Source organism: Sinocyclocheilus anshuiensis, unplaced genomic scaffold (genome assembly GCF_001515605.1).
Source record: "Sinocyclocheilus anshuiensis isolate Anshui unplaced genomic scaffold, SAMN03320099.WGS_v1.1 scaffold1382, whole genome shotgun sequence".
Classification (NCBI taxonomy): domain Eukaryota; kingdom Metazoa; phylum Chordata; class Actinopteri; order Cypriniformes; family Cyprinidae; genus Sinocyclocheilus; species Sinocyclocheilus anshuiensis.
In genome coordinates, this window is record NW_015554207.1 from 276,201 (window position 1) to 301,911 (window position 25,711).

A 25,711-nucleotide genomic window follows, 5' to 3' on the forward strand; every position below is an offset into this window, starting at 1 on the left:
TGGAATTATAAATATGAGCGTAGTTCGTCTGTTAATATCACATGCACTTTTTTGTTTGTTGTTGTTTTTAGTTTGTTACTCAGACGCAGGCAGTGCGCTGCATGAGACAAAAAGTAATATAGCCAAAACAACCACATAGCCGCTCTTTAGTGTAGATGCATGTTGATTTTATCAGACTATGTCACGATTATAAATGAGAGTGATTTCTGGTTAACATGCATTAAAAGGGGTCATGTTTAGTCACTATTTAGTGTGGTATTTTTTGACAATATTCACTCATCATGACAGTAAAATAGGGCATTCTAAGTCAATATACTGCAGTATTTACTCTCTCAATCAGTATAAAATATGGTTAACACCCGGTCATGCATGAAAAAAAATACCGTCATGTACCGTGAAACCAGTATCATTTTGAAAAATACCGTGATATAAATTTTTGGTCATACCGCCCAGCACTACAATAGAATCTCTCTTACCTGGCATGAGACTGCTGAAAGCTACGGTTCTCTGGCCCACAAAGTCTCGTCCAATGGGGTCATGATCCCAAACCAGGAAGCGCACTAGAGCCACCTCGGGCATGTGAAGTGTGAAAGACACAGTCTCTTCCCACACAGGGTTAAAACCTGCATTAACAATCACACCAAAAGTTAAAAAAGGTTAATGCCCCAAAACTTTATTTCTGTTCAAATAATCTCAACAAATCCCCAGACACATAGGCAAAACCAGTGAAGCTGTACCATTATCATCCACAACCCTGGTTTGTTCTTTACAGCAATCCACCGGAAGACCAATAATCTCCACCTCAACGAAGGGATCAATGATCTATGAATAAAGTCCACAAAAGTCAAATATATTAACTGCATTTCAACTCTGAATCTGATAGGAAATGTACTCTTAGGTGGCATCTGCTTACCTCACCACGGTCTCCCAGCATTGAATCAGGAGGTTTGGGCAGCTGCTGTCCACTAATGATTTTTATCACCAATTGTTTCTTCTGATTTGCAGGGAGCGGATCATCATTCAGTGGGTTGAAGGAGCCTGGAATAGATTTTCAGAGATTAACACACTCCCCAGAGTAACTGAAGAATAACTTTAAACTTAAGTGTCAAGTAATTTTTACAGTTAAGTCAGTGACAAAAACACAGTGGTCGTATATTTTGATTTAACAGTATTTTGAATGCATATGTGTACCTTTACACGTTGGGCCAGGTTTGAGCACATAGCCACTGCCTCCATTCACCATGAACTTGGCTCTGTTCAGTTGCATCATACGGCCATCAGTCTGGTAGTTTAAAGCCACTGTGGGTTAAACAAAAGAAAAACCTTCATTCTATTTTTCCAAACCTTCATTACATTATTTCTTGAGTCCATTTTTTTCTCTTTCCTTATATTTTACCATCCTTCCTTCATTTATTCAGGATGTTTTTCAGCAAAATAATTCCATGTATTTATTCATCTGTGTAAAGCTAAATAAACTGGATGGCTAACAAACTATGAGGTTTTATCATGGCCTGGTAAGCATTTTATTTAATAAACAATCAGGGGGCAGAACTCAGCTGCGGCTCCACAAGTTCCAATTTACTCTTGTTTATTGGATCCTTATGATGGCACACACACACACGCGCGCGCACAAACACACACACACACCTGCTTTTGCAATGCTTCTGCATCTTTTTCTGTCTTGTTTCTGTCTGGTGATTTCTGACTTACTTTCTGTCTTTACCCTTTTTCTTCTTGTTTATCTGATTCTTTGCTGCTTCATTTCTGTTAGCTGCCTCATCATTCACACACTCTGTTTAAATTTGTAAAACAAAGAACTGGTATTATGTAAAATGAAAACTGAATTATATCTGCTACGCTATTTCTACAGGTCACTAGGTCACTAATCAATCTTTTGATATTGACCATCATCAAATTTAAGAAAATGTCTATGTTTGTATATGTATTTATTTTCGAAAAGCATCAAAAGTGACAGTGAAAGCATTTCTAGAGTTACAAAAGATTTATATTTCAAATAAATACTACTCTTTTGAACTTTCTATTCATCAAAGAATTCTGAAAATAACATATCACAGTTATAAAAGCAGTTAAAGTATCACAGTTTCCGTGCAGCTTCCATAACGTCCTTAAAAAATTGAAGTGGATTAAGTCTTTTCTGGATCTTCCTCATGTATCTGGACAGCCAAATTTGTAAAACCATGCCTTTCTCCCGGGGTTACAAGATAAAGTTTTCTCCCAGTGGAGACAAAAGGGTTTAGTTTGCATTAGAGATTTATATATTGACAATAAAATTGGTTAATTTACTCAGCTTAAACAGACAAAAAGATCTTTTATCAACAGATTTCTTACAGTACTTACACATTAGAGATTTGATAAGGAAACATTTCATAGGATTTGAAAACATATCTATCAAACTCTCAAAGCTCTAAGCAATCGCAGCCCACTGCACACTGTGCTGTTTCTTTCTTTTATGCCCTTTTGTAAGATGGGGTGAATACAAACACAGATTTTATTAAGCAAGAATGGGAAAAAGGAACTTGCTATAGGACTGACAAATGATCCATTGGAAAATTGTCTTATTCACAAGTGCTCTATTAACGCTAGGCACTCAATTCAATTCAGTTATCCATAGGTTTCATTATTAGAGAATCAAACTGCACAGGATTTATCCCAATATTTCCTATATCCTCTACATGTAACAAACTCAAGAGGAGCTAAGATACAAGTTATCTAATAGGCCTAAGACATCTGTAAAAATATGGAACCCAGTAAAGTCCTTAATCAGCAACCTTGATTTAAAGCTTTTTAAGAGCTTAGTGTTCATGGAAAGATAAGCGCTCTGTGTGCCTTAACTAGATTTGGATATTGGCTGGTAAAATCTTAATAAAGTTACTTTTCAAATGGCATCTGGCAGTAAGGTTAATATAAATTACTACTACCTTTTGTTTTTGTTCCTATGTTAAGTTACAGAGTGAAAGAGTATTAATCTGTGAGACAGTATAAATTGTGTAAACTGTCAGTTGTAGCTTATTTCATTTATATATTTATTTATATTTAATTAGATTTATTTATTAATATTTCCATTGACAGGTATGTATGAGTTTATGTAGGTGGATGTGTATATATATATATATATGGGTATATGTACGTGTGTATAATGAGAATATGTGTATGTATAGGTGTGTGTAGGTCTATATATTAAATCTACAGTCAAACCAACATTTATTCAGACACCTTTAACATTTCAGACATTATCACAGTTTATTCGCTATAGTTTAGAAAATGGTAATAAAATATGACAAGAACTCAAAGTTAAACTGTGTCAGAACAAATTAATCTTGATAATGTCAGATAACACTTGAGCAAAACATGATCAGGTCAAAGTGTCTGAATCATTTTTGGCCCCAGTATATTGCATAAATGCAAAAAAGACTAATAGGCCATATGCCTAACAATAAATATTCAATAACGTGTGTCCACCAAAGTGTTTTTAGCCTGCTGAAAAATGTCAGGCGCTTTACTTAAAACGACCAGCTGGTGGCGCTTGAGAATGCTTTGGTGGCACAGCGTTTTTCCAGCTGTCGATTTGGTTGCTATGATGTGGAATATCCATGGCAGTACATTTTGAAGAATATTACTAAATATAAAAATGCAGTAACTAGCAATGTTAACTTCTCTATTGTTGTTCAGTTGTTGTACAAGTAGGATGATTGGTCGGTGTAGTATTTGTCCCGCCTCTTGTCCACTGATTGGACAGCTGGGTAAAAAGTGACAGTGACAAGCGCTGCGTTTTACCCAAAGCTGAACAGTTTATCAACTCTCAGCCACAAAAAAATACAAAATAAATAAAATAAAAAGCACCGAGCAAACAAACTTGTACAATAGTATGATGGTAGTGCATCAAAATTCAGTGTCATCAGTTTGCCAAAAAGAACGCAGAACGTTTTATGCACCATTTACACATGGCGGGGAGCAGGTGTAAATTTCTTTGGTACCAACTAACATTTTGAAAAACGAACACTTTCATGAATCCGACAATTTACGTCAGAACAGCTTTACGAACGATTTACACAAACATTTATTCTGCTCGTGTTTCATGAATGCGGCCCATTGTCACTGCTATCAAAAGATAAATAAAATTATAGAAAGAAATTATAGAAATGTAAAACTAATACACTTTCACTTGTAGGCTCTGACTTTTGCACCCACACTCTATGTGTGTTTATATGTAATGTGTTTGCGCCATGGATAGTGCTTATGTGTGCATGTGGAAAGTTCATATGTGCATTTTCATACATGACTTTGCATATGCAAAATTGCACAAGTGTGCCAACTTATCAATTTGTCTGCACAACCAAGACCCAGCTGGTATGCACAGCAGGGAACATATGGCATTATAGAGGGGACTGCTAAAATACACAGCATATGCACATACACTCACAAAGGGGGGTCAGTTGGTCAACTGGGTCACAGGTGCATTTGGCAATTTTGATGTTATGGATCTAAATCTTTACACATCGTATCAGTGTATCAGCTTACAAAAATCATTGAAACTAATGTGAAATTGGACTGGATAAGTTTCTTTATGGATGGATCCTGAATATGCATAACAGAATGCATTTTGCATGGACAAGCATACCCGCTGTCATATAAGATATAAAATGAATTGAAATGTTTATCACATTGATACTGTTATTTATTTATATATATTTTTTGTAAGCATGCTGTGACAATTTGTCAATATACAACGAGCATGAATGAGGGAGAAAATTAATTCTCTTTGAAAATATGTATAGGCAACAACAGAGATGAATATTTTTGTATGTATGCATGTTTGTATCTATGTAAATGTCATGAGTGTCCATTTTTTGTGCTTGGACATATGTGTGTCTTTCCTCACCTAGTTGGCAACCCACATTCCAGTATGTCTGTGGGTTAAAGTTACTGGAGTCAATCCGGTAGGCAGAGGGATAGATCCGAGAGAGCTGTCGTTGGTTGAAAGTCAAGAAGCGCTCAGATCGATGGTGCACCAGGTGCTGAGCTCGTGTCTCACTAAACGACAGAACATTATAGGGTGATCCTGAGAGAGACGGTGCAAGAAAGCTTGGGTTAGATACATGTTCTTGAAACAGCCTTTGCTGTAAAGTGGATTCACAACATATCTATGTAGCAAAAGCTTTTTTTCCAAAAAAAACATCTATATTCCAAAAACCTTGACAGCAGAGATCAGTACTCTATAGAAGCCCGTTTCTGCCACCGAATAAAAAAGAAAAAAGGTAATTGCAACTTTTTATCTCACAATTTTGACTTTTTTTCTCACATTTGCGAGTATACATCGTGAGATATAAACTTGCAATTGCGAGTTTTAAAGTCAGAATTGCGAGATATAACCTTGCAATTCTGAGAAATATCTCAGAATTGCGAGGTTATATCTCGCAACTCTGGCTTTATAACTCGCAATTACAAGTTTATATCTCACGATGTAAACTCATGATTCTGAGAACATATCTGTCTTTTTTTCCCTTCAGAACTGGACTTTATAACTCGCAATTGCGTGTTTATATTTCACAATTCTGAGAAAAAGTCAGAATCACAAGAAAAAAGTCAGAATTACGATATATAAACTTGCATTTGCGAGTCTGAGTTTTTATACCGTAATTCGGACTTTTTTCTCGCAATTGTGAGTTTATATCCTGTAATTCGGACTTTTTTTCTCAGAATTGTGAGATATAAACTCGCAATTGTGAGTTATAAAGTCAGAATTGTGAGATTAAAGTTACAAAAGACTATTCTGACTTTATAACTTGCAATTGCGAGTTTATTTCTCACAATTATGAGGAAAAAAAGTCAGAATAGTGAGATAAAAAGTCGCAATTACTTTTTTTTTTAATTCAGTGGCAGAAATGGGCTTCCATAGTAATCAGATATGGTAAAATAGAAAACATTTCTCACCCTCATCTAAACACTCCTGAGAGGCCACAGAGTTAGTGAGGACCACCAGAACTGATAGATCTCTACTCAGCTTTATCGTTTTTCTTCTCCTTCCACCTCTACAGAGAGACACAGCAAAATATAGGCAGTTTGTGAAACGTCTGACTATTAGATGTAATGACATGCTCCAGGTCAGGTACACAGTACAAAGATAAGAAGGAATGGTGACTAAAGAAGTAGCTTATTTCTCAGTAAATTACATCAATGTCCAGCACAATAGACATACAACCTTAATGGAAACACAAATATAAATGGACTACAAGCAAAAATAATTTTCTTAATCAGTATAGAACTAAAAATGTATTACACTTTACATAAAAATATTAAGCAGTACAGTGATTTTCAACATTGATAATGGTAAGAATTTTTTTTCAGCACCAAATCAGCATATTGCAATGATTTCTGAATCATATGACACTGAAAACTGCAGTAATGGCCGCTGACTATTCAGCATTGCAATCACAGGAATAAATTACGTTAAAATATAAAAGATGTATTTTAAATTGTAATAATATTTCACAATATTTGCTGCATTTTGATCAAATAAATGCAGCTTTGGTGAGCATAACAGACTTTTTTCAAAAATATAAAAAAAATCTTACCAACCCCAAACTGCTCTCTAACGTGATTTACTATAAATGAACGAAAATGTCCTCATAACTGATTATTCAATGCATCTTCAAACACTTCACATGCAGTTTGAAATGGTTGAAGATATAAGCTCAAATGCTAACAGCACCCTGTTTAATCAATCATTGCATCCTTCCTGCACATATCTAGACTAGGAAATCAGAGTGAAATTAAAGATAAGAAAAGCCCCTTTCAGAGTGATGGTTTCATTACAAATGACTTTCCTCATGGTGTTAATGTAGCTCATTAAGCATACAAACGATGGCAAATTCTCATTAACATAAGACACTAACAATCTCTTCATTATGCCACATTATGGGGTGAATTTACGAAACAGTTGTACCACATGCTTGTAATTATTTCAGTGCATTTCAATGTAAACCTTTTCAGCACAAACACACCTGCTATATAAATTAGGCTCATTATAGATCATAGCGACTTAAATATTCACAAAACTCAGGTCTATTTGCCAATTAACACGGGTGGTAAATTGAATTTTATGTGATTTTATGAGATGTTTTTACACCTTTCCTAGCAATCATGGAAGCATTAATTAATTAAATGATGATGAAATGTATGGAGCTTATAATATGACAAAACTATTTGAATTTGTATTGTATAAATTTGAATTATTAACAAGTGGCATTTATCAAAACTGAATAGTATGTGGCATTTAACATAGTTCTGAATTAGATTTTTTTAACTTGAATATTGAACGTCGGAAATTTAACACAACTGAATTTTTTTATAGCAGAGTTTTATAGACATGTATTTTCAAACAGCGAATTTTTTGTTCTGAATTCTTTGACTGCAAATATCCAGTTTTTAAAAATACAGCTTCAAGTTTTCAAGATGAAGAGGAAATTCGGAACATCAAATTCAATATTCTAAAATTCAATACGCAGAAATTCAGATCGTACAGAAAGTAGGTCAGCGGTAATCCACAGGGAAGAGCAGATGAATTCTGAAAAGTCAAACGAAGCATTTTGGCCAATTAGTAGTTTTCTGGCGTTCAGATCAGGTTGATCTACCTGATCATGAATCACCCAGAGGTATCCTAAGTGATTCTTAAACATATGGTTTATATTTATATGGTAAGTTAGCGTTCTCAGCATGTGATATTTGTCTAAGCCAGTGGTTCTCAACCTTTTTTACTCCAAGGCCCCCATCCTCTCCAAATCAATACATACTTAGCAAAAATTCTACTGCAGACATTCTTTACAACTTAAAAGTACATAAACCTCAATTATACAGTAACTTTAACAAATGAGCACAATTCAACCTGCCATACCAAACAAGACCACAGGGAGACGCCAAAGGAATGCATACAAGGATCCATGCAGAATAACTAATCACACCAAAATACAAATGAAAAATGAAACCATTCTGAATGTGTGGAGACTCAGCGATCGTAAGGAGGGTCGGTGTGATCATTGAATAGTTCCTCTGTCAGAATAAGTGAATTTGAAGCGTTTGATGCCGATATGTACATAAACACTACTGATCCTCAGATATTTCTTCAAAACATGCTTCTTCAGCGAGCATCCGTTATAAAAAATGTGCTGTACATTAATTTGGACAACTTCATGAATATAAAGAACTGTGTTCAAGCAGTATATGATGTTATAGTGATCTGTGCGCCATGAGCACACATACATAGGCTACACGGTTTGTTTGTGCATCAATAATAATAACGGACACATGCACACCTAATGAATGACTCCTGTATGTCACTATAATAGTCTTTACTTTGACTACAACCATCATCCATCAAAACTTTACTAGAGCGACACGACACTGGCTTGCTTTATATAAAGCAGAGAGCTGTAGTTTGCATATTATATGCTCATGCAGCGGTCGGGTGTTTTGAGTCACCGTTCAGTCTGTATTTCACACAACTCGATGAGAAATGGCTTCAGCTGCTCCAAAACAGTTATGTATGACGCTTACACCATGTCTAGACCGGACGCGAGCAGTGAGACGCGTTGCAACAAAAGACAGCAGAACCTTATTATAATCAATACTGTCTACACTGAATGTGAAATTCCCAACAGCAAACAGATTCCCCGTTCTATTTCTGACATAGTCCAAGCTCTTTGCAACGGGCGCTTTGTCACTTCAAGCAGTTGCACCCGTATAGACATGGTGTTGTGCCGCGCCGCATCCATTGTAGGAAATATCACTGATTATAATCAACGGGCTCTACTGTCTTTTTTGCTTTCGCTCGCGTCATGTGTAGACACAGTGGCATGCTAATCACTTTCACACCAAATATACTTTAAAACAAACACCAGAGACCGCTTAGATAAATGTTTCACATGCTGAGAATGCTAACCTAACATATAGGCCTAAATATAAACCATAAATGTTTAACAATCACTTAGGATACCTCTGGGCGATTCATGATCCAGTAGATGAACCTGATCTGAACGCCAGAAAACTATGGCCAAAATGCTTCGTTTGACTTTTCAGAATTCATCTGCTCTTCCCTGTGGATTACCGCTGACCTACTTTCTGTACGATCTGAATTTCTGCGTATTGAATTTTAGAATATTAAATTTGATGTTCCGAATTTCCTCTTCATCTTGAAAACTTGAAGCTGTATTTTTAAAAACTGGATATTTGTAGTCAAATAATTCAGAACAAAAAAATTGCTGTTTGAAAATACATGTCTATAAAACTCTGCTATAAAAAAAAATCAGTTGTGTTAAATTTCAAATGTTCAATATTCAAGTAAAAAAAAAATCTAATTCAGAACTATGTTAAATGCCACATAATATTCAGTTTTGATAAATGCCACTTGTCAATAATTCAAATTTATACAATACAAATTCAAATAGTTTTGTCATATTATAAGCTCCATAGAAATGAAGAAGAACTAATTCAGATGTCTGGATCGCAGTGGTTGAGTGATGCCTATATTTTAATATAGTACTCAGTGCTTGTCTCACTTCAGAAATGTTTCTTGAGCACCAAATCAGAATATTAGAATGATTTCTGAAGGATCATGTGACACTGAAGACTGACATTACTGGTTAATTTGTTAGTTTAAATGTTGTAAATGAGCTATTTAACAAATTCTAAAATGAAATGTAAAAAAAACAAAATGCTTGAAAACAGAAAATTTGCATTATCCATTATTAAAAAAAGAGGAGCTACAGACAGACACACCTGTTAAACTGTCCACCTGATGGCTCCTGCTGCCTGTCATCATCTGTTTCAACACTCTGACATTTCAGCCTTGATTTGGAATGCCTCTGTGGAAACACACACACACACAAACACACACACACACAAACACAAACGCACAGCAAGCTAAATAAGTACATGGAGTGAATGTTTACTCCTTTGCTTTGGATAAGAGGTAATGAAATTCCTCCTACACACAACCGAGAGGAACAGAATAGCTCTGGCCTGTTTTAAAGGGCACACTTAACATAACCGTCTGTGTGTGTGTGTGTGTGTGTGTGTGTGTGTGTGTGTGTGTGTGTGTGTGCGAGCAAGGATTAATACTTGCCAGATGTGACTAGTGTCCAAATCATGTAACTTTTTAGGGCCATGAGGAGCAGTGTATAGCAGCTAGAGTAATTACAGGATTTAGACTCATTACTAACAAAAGGAGAACCTTTGAGGCCTCATAAACACATCCGCAAAGACAAATGTCGAGAGTGGGAGGAAATATCACGCACACACCAGAGGTGTGCCTGCCCACTTCCTGTAGGAATGACAGAGAAGACGGATGCGATCTACAGGAGATAAGAAACCGCAACATACTGCTTTACAACCCTGATTGCATTTTAATAAAAAAAATCAATAAAGTGTAGACAGCCCAGAACAATAGCCCATGATCAAACTTGCGGGGATGCGACCACAAGCCTTGTTTACTCGCTTCATTGATTTGCTATTGAGGTGTTGAATTACACACCATCCATCCATTCAATATACAAGATGGAGATAAATAACACCTTCAGTGAGTTTTTATGCAGAGGACGAAATATGAGAATGCCTCTAGAGCTCAGTGCTGTCATTATCCGTATACACAATCATATGTGATCTTGAGGGATAAGTGACTATCAGATATCAAGTCAACAGGTGCGCTTAATCAATGTATGAATTCTGTTATTTAAACTCAGTAAATATACGCTTAAAATAAAGAGACTGGAAAGCATATTTGCCTGCTGGCACTGCTCTGAGAGCAGCAATGGCCCTCAGATAACTGATCAGAATGACTGATGCATCTTTATTATCTGTTCCACACTTCAATCAATCAATAGGGAATATTCTTTAAATCTCTCTGCCTCTGGGTAGCAAAAAGTACACATTTATGTAACTTTTGAAACTGCAGACACACAAAGAGGACAGGAAATAGGATAGTCCTGATTCTGCAGCAGAGACAGAGAAAGTGGAGAAAGAGGAAAAAAGAAAGAGTGAGAGAGAGGGAGAAAGACAGAAAAAGTCTTTATTCTGACCTTGTGCTTGAGGTTGCTGATGAAGGAGCGGCTCTGGGATTTCTTCATGCCATCTTTGGAATTCTGGAAGACACACACATATATTATAATAATTTCACATACAAAAAATACATAATGCACAAAATGAGATTTAACAAAATGTCTAAGCTGCTTTTTTAACAAAAGCATATTGTGACCAGGGGCTGTCAAGCTCCAAAAAGGACAAAAATCATCATAGGTGGCATAAAAGTGGTCCATATGACTCATGGACCAGGGCCATATCCGACCATTTTGGTGCCCTACAGTATTTCTTATTAGTTCATATTGGTATTTTTAAATAATACTAATTTCAAAATGTAATGAATAAAAAAAAATTACTTATTGTATTGAATGAAAAATGTATTGAATGAAAAATAAGTTTACTTTTGCAACATTCTGTGAATCAAATAAAATTAAGTGAATTAAATTCATAAATTAACAAATGAAGAAGAAAAAAAAAAGCTTTGGTTGTGGAAATCATTAGTTTACTAAATAATGCAAAATCATAACATTTGAAAAAAAAAAAAATACATCTTTCTTTTACTAATATTCAGCCACGTAAATGCAATTAACAAATTATTTGCTAAAATGCAGTGTTATTATATTAACACGTTAAAGAGGTGTTGGGGTGCTCACTGGCACCCATTTGGCACCCCAGTCAACCATCGAGTCTGCCTATGCCAGAGGTTCTCAACTCTAGCCCTCGAGATCCACTTCCCTGTGGAGGTTAGCTCCAACTTTGATCAAATGCACCTGCCTGTAACTTCCTAGCAATCCTCAAGACTGTTTGAAGTGTGTTTGATTAGGGTTGAAGCTAAACTCTGCAGGAAAGTGGACCTCGAGGGCCAGAGTTGAGAACCCCAGGCCTATGCTCAGAAACACCCTTGCCATTGACTATATTCCAAGTCCTTCAAAAACAATATCCTTACCTAAGGAACAGGATAATATCCAGTGGCCACTGTCTATTTTCACTGCATGCAAAAGAGCAGCGTGATCATTCTACAAAACATTTGTGTTCCACTGTAAAAAGAAAATTATGGGATTGGAATGACAAAAGGGTTTTGATTTAACTGTTTCTTTAAAATGTATCTAATTCTAACTCAAACAGTCAAGTGTCAAATTCTGTTCAAATGAGTATTTGTGGGCACGTATGGTCAAGAGACATTTTTTTACTTGCAGTGATGCAAAAAATTAACACAACATTGACTTGAAATCCTCTCCAGACAGACTCTTAATTTCAGCACTCACTCAACAGTTCTCAGTTTTGTTTTGTTTTTCATAAATATTATGCAGGAACACTGGAGGGGAGAGAAAATCCCTCAGTGCATTACAAACGGCACATCAAAATGAATGTTTAGAGAGTGCAAAGTCTAATAATAGGGCAAGAAAAGAGGCAGAACGAATGCTAATTAAGGAATGCTCCATGTCTTTTTCTGGATTGCAAGACTATGTGCACTGATTAGGTATTCTAATTCTTTTTCCCCCTTTTTTCTTTCTTAGGGGCTGAGATGGGTTTGTGTTTTATTGTTTTATTTAAGTACAGCTTCATGCATCATTATATCTTTCCACAGAATTTGGAGTCCACACAGACTTGAGAATGTAGAATCACAGTTAGAGCTACTTTACCTTGCGCAGGTTTCTTTGGAGGCCCTCATGGGTGGCACGGAGCAGGGCTCGGATAGAGAAACTGTCCGTGTCCTCTTTGTCCCCGATCTGTGACTCTTTCATCAGTGAGTCTAGTTTCTTCCTGATGTGGGACTCCACCTGGTGCTGACAGGGCCCATTGGACTGAAATGCAAAAAGAGTAGGGTGTCAAAATCTGCAGCTTATAAGTAGTATATATAAATATTTTAAAGAGATTAATAAAGAAAATAGCATCCGTTATTTCTAAGACGACTTCCACACAGCAAACTTAAGATATGAACTTCTTAACTGCCTTAATAAAGTCAGATTTACAGTACAGAAAGTCTATCTTGCATTAAGTCCAGGGGCATAGCAGCCGTGGGGGATGGGGGGGACATGTCCCCCACACTTTTAGAAAAAAGGGATTCTGTCCCCCGCACTTTGTTTGACCCACCGCCGATATTTCAGCCTGTGTTCTCTGTTTATTTAGATTTCGGTGAACTAACATTCAGCCAATCACAAGGCAAATCATCTCTTGGGCGCATCTGTCATGAGCTTCAAGTCTCCTGTTGCTCTTGTGATTTCACTTTGCTCTTTTGGCAGTTTGGGGGTAAAATGCACCCCAGAAAAATGCAGAGGACGATTATGTCCTTTTTCAAACACTGTAAGTATGTGTTATGTCATGATGAATCACGCGATCAAATTTCTACGTTATTATTTGACCTAATGGGGCTTCTACACCGGATGCGAGCGATGCGACAAAAGAACCTGTTAAGAACGAGGCATGTGACCTCACGCTGGATCCAGTGTGTGTCATATGCTCTCCTACTTGTAAGTCGCTTTGGATAAAAGCATCTGCTAAATGAGTAAATGTAAATATGGACAGCATAAATGATTATTCTTTTGTCGCGTCGCGCACGTCCGGAGTAGAATTATCCTTTCCAAATAAAGCAAAATTTGCGCCGAATACTTATCTTATCATACTTTATCATATTTTAGTACTTTAATTCGTTACAGCTATGTTCTTAACTGTAATTAGTCTGTAGGAAAGGCAGGCTGTCACGTCACTGACAGAGAGAGGAGGACAGTTGCTCGACCTCTCCAAAATCTATACAGGTGAGATTTGTTGAAAGAAAAGAATTGTCTATTTTAAGGCAGGGTTTTTTTTTTTTTAATTGGGACTACTTGCCAATGTTTTAAGGAATTAAACATTAATATATATATTTTTTATTTTATGTTCAAATTGTTAAATAAAATTGGTTATATAGGTTAAGGCAGTGTGTTACAATAGTTTTTAAAGACACTTTTTTGTCCAACTGTTACGAATTAGGATAAAAGTTATTGTTTAAGTGTAGTGTAACTGAAAGTAATCATGCTTAAGTACACTAATAAAAAGTGCAGTTTGTAATATTGTCCAATTTTAAAGCATTCTGTTTTAATAATATTTTGTTGTGCTGTAAAGAAATACACTTATTTTGAGGTTCTGACTAACATACTAAAGCACAAATAAAGAATTTGATTTTAGTTTACCATAAATGCATTCAGCTGTACACTTTAACCATATTACAAAGACAATACTATGGTAATTATGAAAATACATAAAAAGATTGTACTTAGAGTTAGTCCTTAAGTGGGTCAAACAGCATTCTGAGTTCAGCTAATTTCATTTAATATCATTTTAAACTATAATACTTTTTCATTTAATGGCAATTAAAATACAACTGTTTGATTTATTTTTCTTTTTTGTAAATCAATGTAAATTTATTTACAATCTCTCCTCCATAGCGGCCATAATATAGCCATCAACTTACAGCAGGGGCAGCGTGTTTCTTGAATTTCCTGACACGTTTAAGTAGGCATGTAATGAGATGAAGCACAGAAACCTTTAATTGGCTCCCAGCAATGACTTGTCTGAGTGGATCATTAAACATTAATTACTCCTAACAAAACAACATGAATATTTTGCAAGGGTATATTAAAATGCTATTAAAGCATTCTTCATTCAAGAAGGCAAAAAAAATACTTATCTAGGAAACCAATTTGTTGTTAAATGAGTCCCGGAAAATAAATGAATGTGTTAAATATCCATTTCGGCATCAAAATCTGGACAAAATCTGTCAGCGGACTGATTGTAAAAGAAGCTCTGTTAATGGCAGCGCTGCTGGATGGATCTTTTGGCAAATGGCCATGTTGTCACACAAAGACTTTCCGCTGCCTATATAGAGGTGTTTCCACGCAAACAGAAGCTCGCCAGGGGTTTGGGCTGTGATTGATTGGCTTTTAGAGACTAACAGCTCACTGTGAGCCAGAATGGTGAGAGGAAGCAGCCAGACAAAATACTTGCTCCTTTGAAACTCAGAGATTTTCATAGAGAGGCAGAGAGAGATGCAGAGGTGATAACATGTGAAAAGAAGGTGGCATTGCAACACATGGAGAAAGTGAAACAACAGCTTGAGTAGTGGAAAAGTGAAAAACGTACCATGTGAAAAGTAGGGTTGGGTACCGAAACCCGGTACCAATATGGCACCGGTACCTATGTAACCGGTATGTACTAGAACTGAATCCGAACGCAGATTTCGGTGCCATGCCTGAGCGATCGACTGAAATATTTGTCCTCTGGTTCTCCGAAACGGACGTAAGAAACATCATCGTGGCACCGCACGTGAAAAATAATTTCCCGACTGAGAAAATGCACGTGAACTCAAGTCGGAAAGGTCTAATAATACAAATCCAACACATCTTTGTAGTAACGAGAGTGTCCATGTTGTTTTCACATTCCGACTTAAAAGCACAACTCTGGAAATGAGAGCATTTCACACACAGGAGCGCGTGAATGCAGTAATTACACTTGCTCTGATGGCAGCAGGTAGCCTTCCATTAGCTAAGCATGCTTCAATTAAAATGTCTAAAGCTAGACCTCCCTTGTATTCACATTTCTAAACCTGTTGTCCAACAAAAGAGAAAATTATAACCTTTTTACTCCACAACACCAGTCAAATGCTTCCTTTTGTGATCTGATGAGGCTTCTTGTCACAGAATGAGGCAGAAAATATGTTCCATATGCTACTTTAAAAAGAATACATTGATTAGCAATAGATTGTAAATTAGGGTGACCCATACGTCCTCTTTTCCCCGGACATGTCCTCTTTTTGGACCTATAAAAATACGTCCGACCGGGATTTCTTAATTGCCCAAAATGTCTGGGATTTTTGGCTGTTTTCTTAATCCCACTCCCGCTGAATCTCTGACCACTGCCGCCTGCTCCCGCAACATGTGTTTCGCTCCCGCGATTTTCGTGTCCACTCCTTTAAACATTCTAATATTGTATATTTTGGCGCATCAGGGAGCCACTCTCAGTATGCGGTGTATTTAAATATTTTTGAATGAGCGTTTGCACGGTTTACTTTCACTTTCGATTTCGCAATCACACGCATGTGTAAAGGGAGCACATCTTACAAGATACTCCAGCATGGCCTTGTCAGTCATCTCTACTTATTCTCGACCTGTGATCAGGCAAATCCGACTCCGGTAGCTCTCGTTAGATGCAGGGTTGCCAAGTCCGCGTTTTTTCCACAGAATTGGGCTACTTTTAAACTGTGGCCGTGGGTTGATTTTCCCAAGTGGGTTAAAGGTTTGAAATATTGCATAAATTACATTTGACTGAAATGCTTGTATTGAAACATTTTGTATTCTACCTATGATAAAACTTTTATGGACTTCTACATTAACTGTTCCCTCCTGGTGGAATGACCTGCCCAGCTCAATCCAAGCAGCTGAGTCCTTAATATTTTCAAGAAACGGCTGAAAACACATCTCTTTCATCTTCATTTGACCCTCTAACTCTCTATTCTAATGCTACTTCTAATTTTATCTGCTTGTTTTTTTTAATTAAAAAACTTGACCCTCTAACATTTGCACTCTCTATTCTATTTCTATTCTAATGGTCAATCCATCATTTTTTGGGGGGGATTATTTATTTATTTATTTTGTATTTATCTTTTTTCAATAAGTATCGGTTCAGGCACCGTTTAGGCACCGGAATTGTTTTAAAAGTATCGATTTGGCACCGGTATCGAAAAAAAACCAAACAATACCCAACCCTAGTGAAAAGGCAACGTTAACTTATTGGTCATTCTAATAAGGTACTTGTAAGTGTAGTAGCATTTTATGTGCAACCAGGACTGGCCCATGGCATAGGCAACATAGCGCTTGCCAGGATGATAGAGGGACAGCACACAAGAGGATTTTTTTTATATGTTGTGCCACTAAACTCCTGAATTATTTACTGTTCTTAAGTGTCGCTGTGTTTATGTGTTATGGTGATCACAGTGCCTGAAATGATTAGTGTACAAGCAGCTCTCATAAACTGCTGGTACTTTGTTCTGTCACAGCTTAACCCTCTATGGGATATCATCATTTATAAATTACACTAAGAAAATTGCATTTAAAATACAATATATCAAATGACATCCCCTTCAACCAGTACAATTAAAACGTATTAGCCATGTGCTTCACATTTTTGGTAACTAAGTAGTAAAGGAGACATTAGCACATGTTAGGTCACATGCTCTCAAGGCTCCATAGTGAGCTAATTTTAGACTAGAAAATACATATAAATTAAATTTATAAAAAATATAATTGTGCATCCAAATGTGTTTTCTAACGTTTTTTTTTTGTAATTTTTAATGCACTTTTATAAAAACAACAACTCAGAGACCAACAAATCTGAGCGTCATGCATGACGGATCCCTAAAAAAAGGTCAAAGGTCAGATGAAGACAACAAATTTTGAAAAATGATTTTACACCTAAATATATGTAAAATATAAAGTCAATTATTTTTTAAGCTGTAAATTCACAATTAGTCCTATAGAGAGCTAAGAGAGAACCACAGATTAACTCTCTCGCAGACGCCGGCACGTTGCGTAGCCTGAGTAGCACAGTTTCACTTTCTTTCTGTTTTTATCTTAAAGGGGCCATGATCAGATTTACCAACAGATCATTGTGCTTTTGTCTGTTTGTATTTTGCTTAGACACTGGGTTTGTAATGTGTCAGATCTCAATTCAAAATATAATAAACTGTAAATGCATTCTTAATGCTGTGCATGGTGAACTACAGTGGTTATTAGTATAAATGTTTCCTTTTATGCATGTGTGTTCATGTACTTGTAAAGTAGGTAAAGTAGTAGTAAAGTACGTACAACTTTAAAGAGGCTCAAATGTTTGATCTTTGAGGTACATAGAACATTACATTCATGAAAATAAGAGGCTGATTTTATAGTATTTCTAATAAATTAGATTAATTATGTTTAACACCATCACATGTATTTACCACATTATCGCATTTACCTCATTTGACATAACTACGGTTTGTACTCATTGAATTTTGAAGACCATGTCATCCATACAAAGACTGTATGTGACATACTCTTCTATATAATTTGTTTATAAACAAACCTTGTATTAAAAAGGTCTTTATTGAACAGGTTTCTCCATTATTTACTGATAATTGGCAGTCCCGTTTTGGCACTGTGTCAGTGCAGTGCGATACTGTAAAGTTGTACATATGTAAAAGGTAATGTTTATGATGCTATCAGTACCTTTTAATGCCAATCCAAATGGACAAAAAATGTACATGTACATTTGATGTACAAATATAAATGAAATCACTCTGCTGAGTGTGTATATGTGTTTGTTAGTGATCAGTCATTGTGCTCAATCCTGATCGGTGTGTGTTACAGTCTTACCATGCTATTCTTCAGCTTGAAGTCATCTTCAATCTCATCAGCACTGTCATCGTCAGACACCTCACCCTCTTCAGCATCTGCAGACAAGTACGGAGGAAGACGCTTTCCCTATAGACAAAAAGGGAAGAATGAATGCTTCCATAATCCTTTTTTACAGTGTCAGCAAACAACCCCATTACTTAGGGTTAGATAGTGTTTCACCTCTCTTTAAACTATCGACAGCAACTTAGAGCCTGTGTGCGTTGACACAGCACCTCAGATATTGATAGAATAGAACTGAATCCATACTAATGACTGCTGGCCACAGGTGAAAGAGAAGTGTAGTATGCAGTCTTTAATGCCAATGAAATAACATTTTCTTTCTAGGAAGCCTGAAATTAAATGTTTTGTTTTAGTTTGAGTCAGTAAGCCTGTCGTTTCATTCCCGATAAGATACACAACTCACTTTCACCTGTTATTCAGACAGTTTACAGCAGTGAGGGGCCAATCATTTGAGCCACAAAACACTGAATATCTTGAATACCTGAGGATAAACAGTGTCTTCAGTTACACTTCAGAGCATTAAAAGCCGTTTAAGGGTCATTAATCCTAAAACTCCAAACACAGACCCTTGTCTCCTCTTTGTCTGTCGGTCTCTCTCACAAACACATTTGTGTGAGGGCTAGTAGGAAATAACAGTTGCTGGTCGAGGGACAAGATGGAGGGAAAATCAATCCCGTGCTTTTGACCTCCACAGTTCCCAGGATGAGTGCTCTTGTCTGGCGGAGGGAGCTGACATTGTGACATGATTAAGTGTGTGTGTGTAATCTAAGGAGACCCGTGTTCAAGTGTGGGGGGATTTACTCAAGTGTGCTCCAATCACAAAGGGTCCCTGCTGGGTTTAAGAGTCTGCCGTCACTGTTTGCTCAACTGGGAGGGTCCTGTAGAGTAGCAGGCTGGCAGTGCCATCTGTCTTGACCTGTTTTAGAGAGTATCCTCGCTTGCACAGTGACGTCAGTATTTACACAAAGCAATACTCTCTTCTCATCTGACTGACCACCTGTCATCCCATTACACCCTTAAATCGTTTAGCTAAAATTAAAATTCTGTCATCATTTACTTTACAAGGCAAAAAACATCATTAAAGATGTCCATGCATTCTTTGTTTTCTGAAGCCACATAAAATAGCTTTGTGTTGAGGAAAAGATTAAGATTAAGTTGAAGTCATTATTGATGCACATATTCAAACTTTACATATAATATAAACACTTTACCAGTGTTTTTTTTTATGATTTTGATAAATAAAGTTATTGTAGAACTTCAGAATATAGTTCATGAGTACTATGAGCTTTTCTAGAGCTTGACAGTCCACAGTATATTTTCATTCTATGGAAAAGAGCAGCTAGGACATTCTTCAAAATATCTTTTGATCCACATGAGAAAGTTGCACAGTTGTACAGAATCTCTTTCTCCACCACCTCTCTCTTTTTCACACAATGGACCTTTTTCACATTTCCGGGATTCTCAGCAGAAGTCGTCGTCATAGTTGGGTAAACTTATATAGCAGTGAATGGGTATATATATTTTTTGCATTCCCATTTGCTCAAACAGCAAAAGAAAAACTCCATGATAGTGTTTTCATGACTTTCAAAAAAAGAAAAAAAGAGAGACTGATAACGGCAGTCAGTAGAGAGAACGATGTCAAATTTACCGTCACTCCCATAGATGCTGTATTAGAAAAACCCTTGCATTAGTGTTAACTATTTTTTTGTAATTTGATGCAAAGGTAATGTAATACAAAGTATTGTGTTATAAATGTACATATATTAAAAAAAATTAAAATACAAAAACCTTTGGAGGATTTGATGTTGATGACTCTATTTATTTGTTGTAAAATGCTATATCTGCTGGAGCTCTTAATCATATCTGGAGAATTCCTTAAAGGTATAAAAAAAGATGGTTCTTTACACATAGTAACAGTTCTATGTAGTTCATGTAGAACCATTTTATGCTAAAATTATTATTTGTGCTTGAGTTAGGATTCTTCAGTCTAAAATGTTAAATTGTAACTTTCAACTTGTAACTGGTTCTCTCTCTCTCTCTCTCTCTCTCTCTCTCAGTAAGTGTGACCTGCTTTGTTTAGCTGATACTTCTCTTCTCCACTAGGCAAGTAAGCTGCAGAGATATGAATGAATTTATGATCCATATTGTTAGTTTTCAGTTATTACTTGGGTTTATATAAACCTGCAGCCACAAAAGCATTAAAGCTATCCCATGTTTTTTTAATCACTTTTTCTTTTCAAAATTGTGAATGGCTCACATACTGACCATTCACTATGGCTACTTTTGGCCTTCATAAACATGATTGCTTTTACTTAAACAAATAGAAGACACTGCAGCTCTAAGCTCTACTCCCCAGATGCTGTCCCACCCCACAACGTCATCATCTACAGACAAAATCTGCCCACTAAATTCCACCAAAATACACACATAATGATGTACATAAAGACACACTATAGAGGATTGTGAAGATATTTCACTGGAACTTGGCCTTTATTGCATTTGTGTTTCTATTCTGTGTTCTTTATATATGTATTTATTTCTTTATGTATGTATTTATTTTCGGGCTGTCAATTTAACACATTAATTATGTACAAATAAGTATGGGGGAAAAAATGCATTAAAGGCATCCACAAGTTGGTATGATTCTTTAGGGTCTTCATGAAATGTCTGCAAAATATTTGTGACCCTGGACCACAAAACCAGTCTTAAGTCACATGGGTATATTTGTAGCAATAGCCAAAAATACATTGTACAGGTCAAACTTATCGATTTTTCTTTTATGCCAAAAATTGGTTAAAACTCCTCAATGGTCGTGTACAGGGCCGCTGCTGGCCAAATGAGTATCCTAAGCAGAATTCAATTGTTGTGCCCCCACCGTCAAATATTATGGAAGTAAAAAAAAAAAAAAAACATACTATAGGGGTCAAAATAGAACTTTAATAAAATATAAAAGTACATAAATAAATGCCTTTACAGTAGGGCTGTGCAATATGGACAAAAAAACCTATCGCGATTTCTTTGATCAATTTTGCGATTTCGATTTTAATCACGATTTTGACACACACAGACATGCTTTACAGTCATTAATGCATTCGCAGTCCGCTCCTGATCCGCGGCTGTTTACCACAAACACAACATTTATCCATTATTTTGATTTCAAACCCAAACGTTGTTTCTGAAAATGCTTTTTCAGCATTGTGATTCTCTTTTATCACAGTACAGTAATACAATCTTTCATAGACATATTCACGTTTAAACTCAATAAATATAACTTTGTTGAGTGCCATCTATTATTGCCTTGTTTATCTAAAAGTGCACTTTTCCTTGTTTTAAATCTAGCCAAAAAGCCATGTGTTGACTGTGAAACAGTAGACTTTAATTATATGCATTTATGGTGTAATTACTAAATTTCCGTTTCAATCCATGTTAATTTTTACCGCGAATAATGCGCTGTCACTTTAATTCAGCGCGTGCAGCACAGCAGAAATAGATTCTGTGCGGAAACGATCGCAGCATGACTGCTGCAGACGCACCTCCTGAAGCGCACTGCCGGACCACAATCGCGTGCAGTGTGAACGCTCTGATCCGTTAACATGGGCGTGGAAAAACTACGCACCACAGACTGAGTGTGTGAACCTGGCGTTACGTTTGTATGCCCGCCCGGTCTGATCTGGTGCTCCATTTAGGCGCGCTGCATTCTGATTGGTTCGGATAGCATACTGCGGGAGGTTGGGGGCGCGGAAAATCGTGCTATAAAGCGATTTAGAAATGGCGAAAGCTCAAATCGCGATTTTATGACGATTTCGATTAATCGCACAGCCCTACTTTACAGGCATTTGTAATTATTATAACCAATCATATTGCCACATTGTTTTTATATAATGCATTTTAAGTAATTTGAAAGGCTGTTGTTGGCTTAGGTCTGTTTTTATAACCACAAAAAATATTATCTTAATACTTCTTTGTAAACTATTATTTGAAGTAACAAAACCATGGTTAATTTGTGGTTACCATCCATGGCTGCCTACAAGAACCATGATTTTTGGTTTTATTCATAGTAAAACCATGGCTAATTTTCGTAAGGGAACATGGAAACTCTGAGAGAATATTAGATGCGTTGTTGGTGGTTAAATTATTACCAACATTAAAACACACTATTAACGGCAACAGCCAAAAATGTTTCACAGGATTATGATTCTGAATGTAGGCTACCTGAAAGTGATGCATGGGCTTCATCTTTTTTTTTTCTGTTTCTTTTCTCAGCGCCAGATTGCTGATGTCTTTTCACAGGCATAACTGTCCATCAATTATGATTATTTGCATTCAGCCGCAAACATGAGGCGCGAGCGGGCGCAGATGCGGGAATGGCGTGTCACGTGTGCTTAGCCTACTGCTTATACTGCGTTCACCATAAAATGCATTTTTTATAATGATATATATATGTTCATGTTTATATTTTTATTTATGTATATGTTTATTTTAATATTAATATAGAATGAAAGTTTTTATTTTTTGAGAAACTGGGATGCTGCCCCCCCTGGGAGTTGGTGCCCTACGCAAACTGCACACCCTGCGTATAGGGAGCGGCGTTACTGGTTATGTAAAACTAAGGAGCCCCACACATGACATGCAAGGGGAAAAAAAAAGTGCTAATGAGCTCTGCTCTCCCCGCCCCTCTCTTCTGTTTTTTTGTGCATTTGGTGGCGCGTTACCATCAAAAACAAAACTAATCCACTGCGTCCTCAGTGGCTCTCATGTTGGGAGAAAATTAAGACTCCTATGTTCACTTTTACATCCAACTACAAAACACCTGCATTGCTTACAATACATTGTTGTCGCTACAGCTGCTCAATTTATGTTTTTAAGGTTTTTTTAGGGATTAAAAAAGGAGTGAATGGATTTTTATCATTGTAGGGTGGTTGTGTCCACACTGCTACATTTATCTGCAAAAAGTGAACTTTGCAGATAAATGTCCAATGTCCCCTTTGAAATTATTAACTCATGTAACGCACCCCGCTGAAGAACATGATGCAGGACAGCTACTACCTGTGTGATGTAGCTTTTTAGAATGCAGTTATGTGCCTCTAAAATTCAAGCTACAAGGACAAAAAAATGCCCCTGTATGGGTTTTTGTCTTATATTTATGTCATGCGATACAGTTTAGCAAAATCATAATATCACCAGCAAACATGCTTTTTTTTTTTTGTTTTGACAAAAAATATCTGCACAACTGCAAATGTGATATTGATTTTAACCAATAGCTCAATAAACAAGAAGTTAACTGTGTTTTAGACACAATATTGTCAGTATAGTCAATAATGTATAATTGACAGTATAATAAATAAATATAATGAACACAGTTCCAAACAAAGCCACAGCAGAACTGTTGTGTATCTCCTAGCAACACACAACAATGTTTCTTTACTGAATGAATCCATATTTTTGAATAAATTTATGTAAGCCAATGATTCAGTAACCTGTCTTTACTGTCACTTACATCATTTCTGAATAAATCAGCCGTTTGAAAGAATCGGTTGAATGAATGACTGAATGACTCACTCATTAAGACAGTGACTAGCTATTTTTCCAATATTTAAAATACTAATATTAATGAAAATAAACTATTAATAAAATTATTGTTCATAACACCTGTCACGAATCCAGTCTATGAACTTCCGTTCACTCACCACCAGAGGTCACGCGCTCACTACATTTACTCTCACACCACACAGACTGTTACATGTCACTCCGGACTACAGTTCCCATCATCCGTTGCACTGATTACACACACACAGCTGAATCCAATCAGACACGCTTTGTAAGCCCTGGACTTCCTTGTTCAGATCGCCGAGTATTGTATGCGCATATCGCTAGTCAGTGATAGCTACGTTACAGAGCCATTTTGTTAGCCATTGTTTATTTCCAAGTCCTAGTCTTAGTCTAGTTTTGCCTTGCCTGTTTTCCGGTCCTTTGATTATTGCTCGTGTTTACAGATTACCCCTTTTGTCAAGCCCTCTGGATTACGTTTGCCGATCGATGACCCACGCTTGTCCTAGGATTACTCTTTGTCTTGCCTGTGTTTGACCCATGCCTGTTATGACCACGTCTCTTAAATAAAAGCATGCAGATGGATCCGCATGTCTCACGTCTGTCGTCCCGTAACAACACCATTAAGGTTCTATAGAGCACTTTTAAAGCATGATTCCTAATGGAACATTACAAAAAGGGCTTTAAAACACATACACACTCCAACACAAAACACATTTCTGCTATTGTAACCAACTGAAGAAGCCCATTGTGGTACTGTTTACATCCTTTTTTTTTTTCTTTTTTTTTTTTGGAAGAGTGAGGTGCTGGTTGCATAGAAGGTATCAATGCAAGAGTTGTATCATTGTAAATGTGTGTGTATCTGTGTGTGTGCTTGGATACATAGTTTATGAGAACACAAATATGTATAATGACATTATGACATTACAGTGTAAACACTTCCTTGGCCTGTATCACGAAGCCGGTTTCAGTTTTTACCCAGGTAAGTTCACGTTTAGTTTGAGCAAACTCTGAGTTTTCGTGCTCAAGAAGGTGGGTTGGTTTTGAGTGGGTTTCATCACCATGGTAGCTTACACTACATGGCTACCCTGCTCCGGAGCAGGTTTTATTCTGAGTTAGAGATCGCAAACCCAAACTGGACCAATCAGCTGTGAGCAAAGTGATATATTCAACTTTTAAAATTACTACATGTTTTCCTTTTTTTGAGCCCTGTGTGAAATTATATTAATAATTAAATTCAGTTGATTCATTTGCATAGTAATATATTTTCTTTCTGCTGCCTTCTCAAACTTTTGCTGCAGCAGCAGTATTTATTCCTGCCTTGTAAATGCATTTAAATTCATTACATTTTTAATTACAACATCTCTTAGTCTTCAGCAAAAAAGTAAATTGCACCAACTCTCGCGAGAATTGAATCGAATTGAATTGAATTTGCTGATGCTCTCCACATGTTCCGTGTGATTGGCTGTTTGCTGCATGTGGAACACTTTCAGGTGCACGCACTCCGGAATTAATCACAAACTCTGGATCAAACTCTGACTTGACTGAGAACGTTTATATCGAGCTTTGTGGGCCAGCTGAACCTGATCTAAACCAGGTTGGATTTGTTTGGTTTTGTTAACTCTAAACTTACCCCCAAACTCTGA

General features: G+C 36.6%; 1 protein-coding gene across 1 annotated transcript in view; it reads right to left on the reverse strand.

Annotated features, from left to right (window-relative positions):
• plch1 (phospholipase C, eta 1) overlaps positions 1 to 25,711 on the reverse strand; it is a 78,496-nt gene that overhangs the window by 8,798 nt on the left and 43,987 nt on the right. Inside the window, exons 10-19 of the mRNA XM_016463921.1 lie at positions 18,477 to 18,584; positions 12,735 to 12,896; positions 11,091 to 11,153; positions 9,793 to 9,878; positions 5,953 to 6,050; positions 4,901 to 5,080; positions 1,192 to 1,299; positions 914 to 1,038; positions 738 to 822; positions 477 to 623 (exon numbers count right to left, since the gene is read on the reverse strand). Coding sequence (XP_016319407.1) covers positions 477 to 623; positions 738 to 822; positions 914 to 1,038; positions 1,192 to 1,299; positions 4,901 to 5,080; positions 5,953 to 6,050; positions 9,793 to 9,878; positions 11,091 to 11,153; positions 12,735 to 12,896; positions 18,477 to 18,584 — 1,162 coding nt within the window. The remainder of the gene's footprint in view (positions 1 to 476; positions 624 to 737; positions 823 to 913; positions 1,039 to 1,191; positions 1,300 to 4,900; positions 5,081 to 5,952; positions 6,051 to 9,792; positions 9,879 to 11,090; positions 11,154 to 12,734; positions 12,897 to 18,476; positions 18,585 to 25,711) is intronic.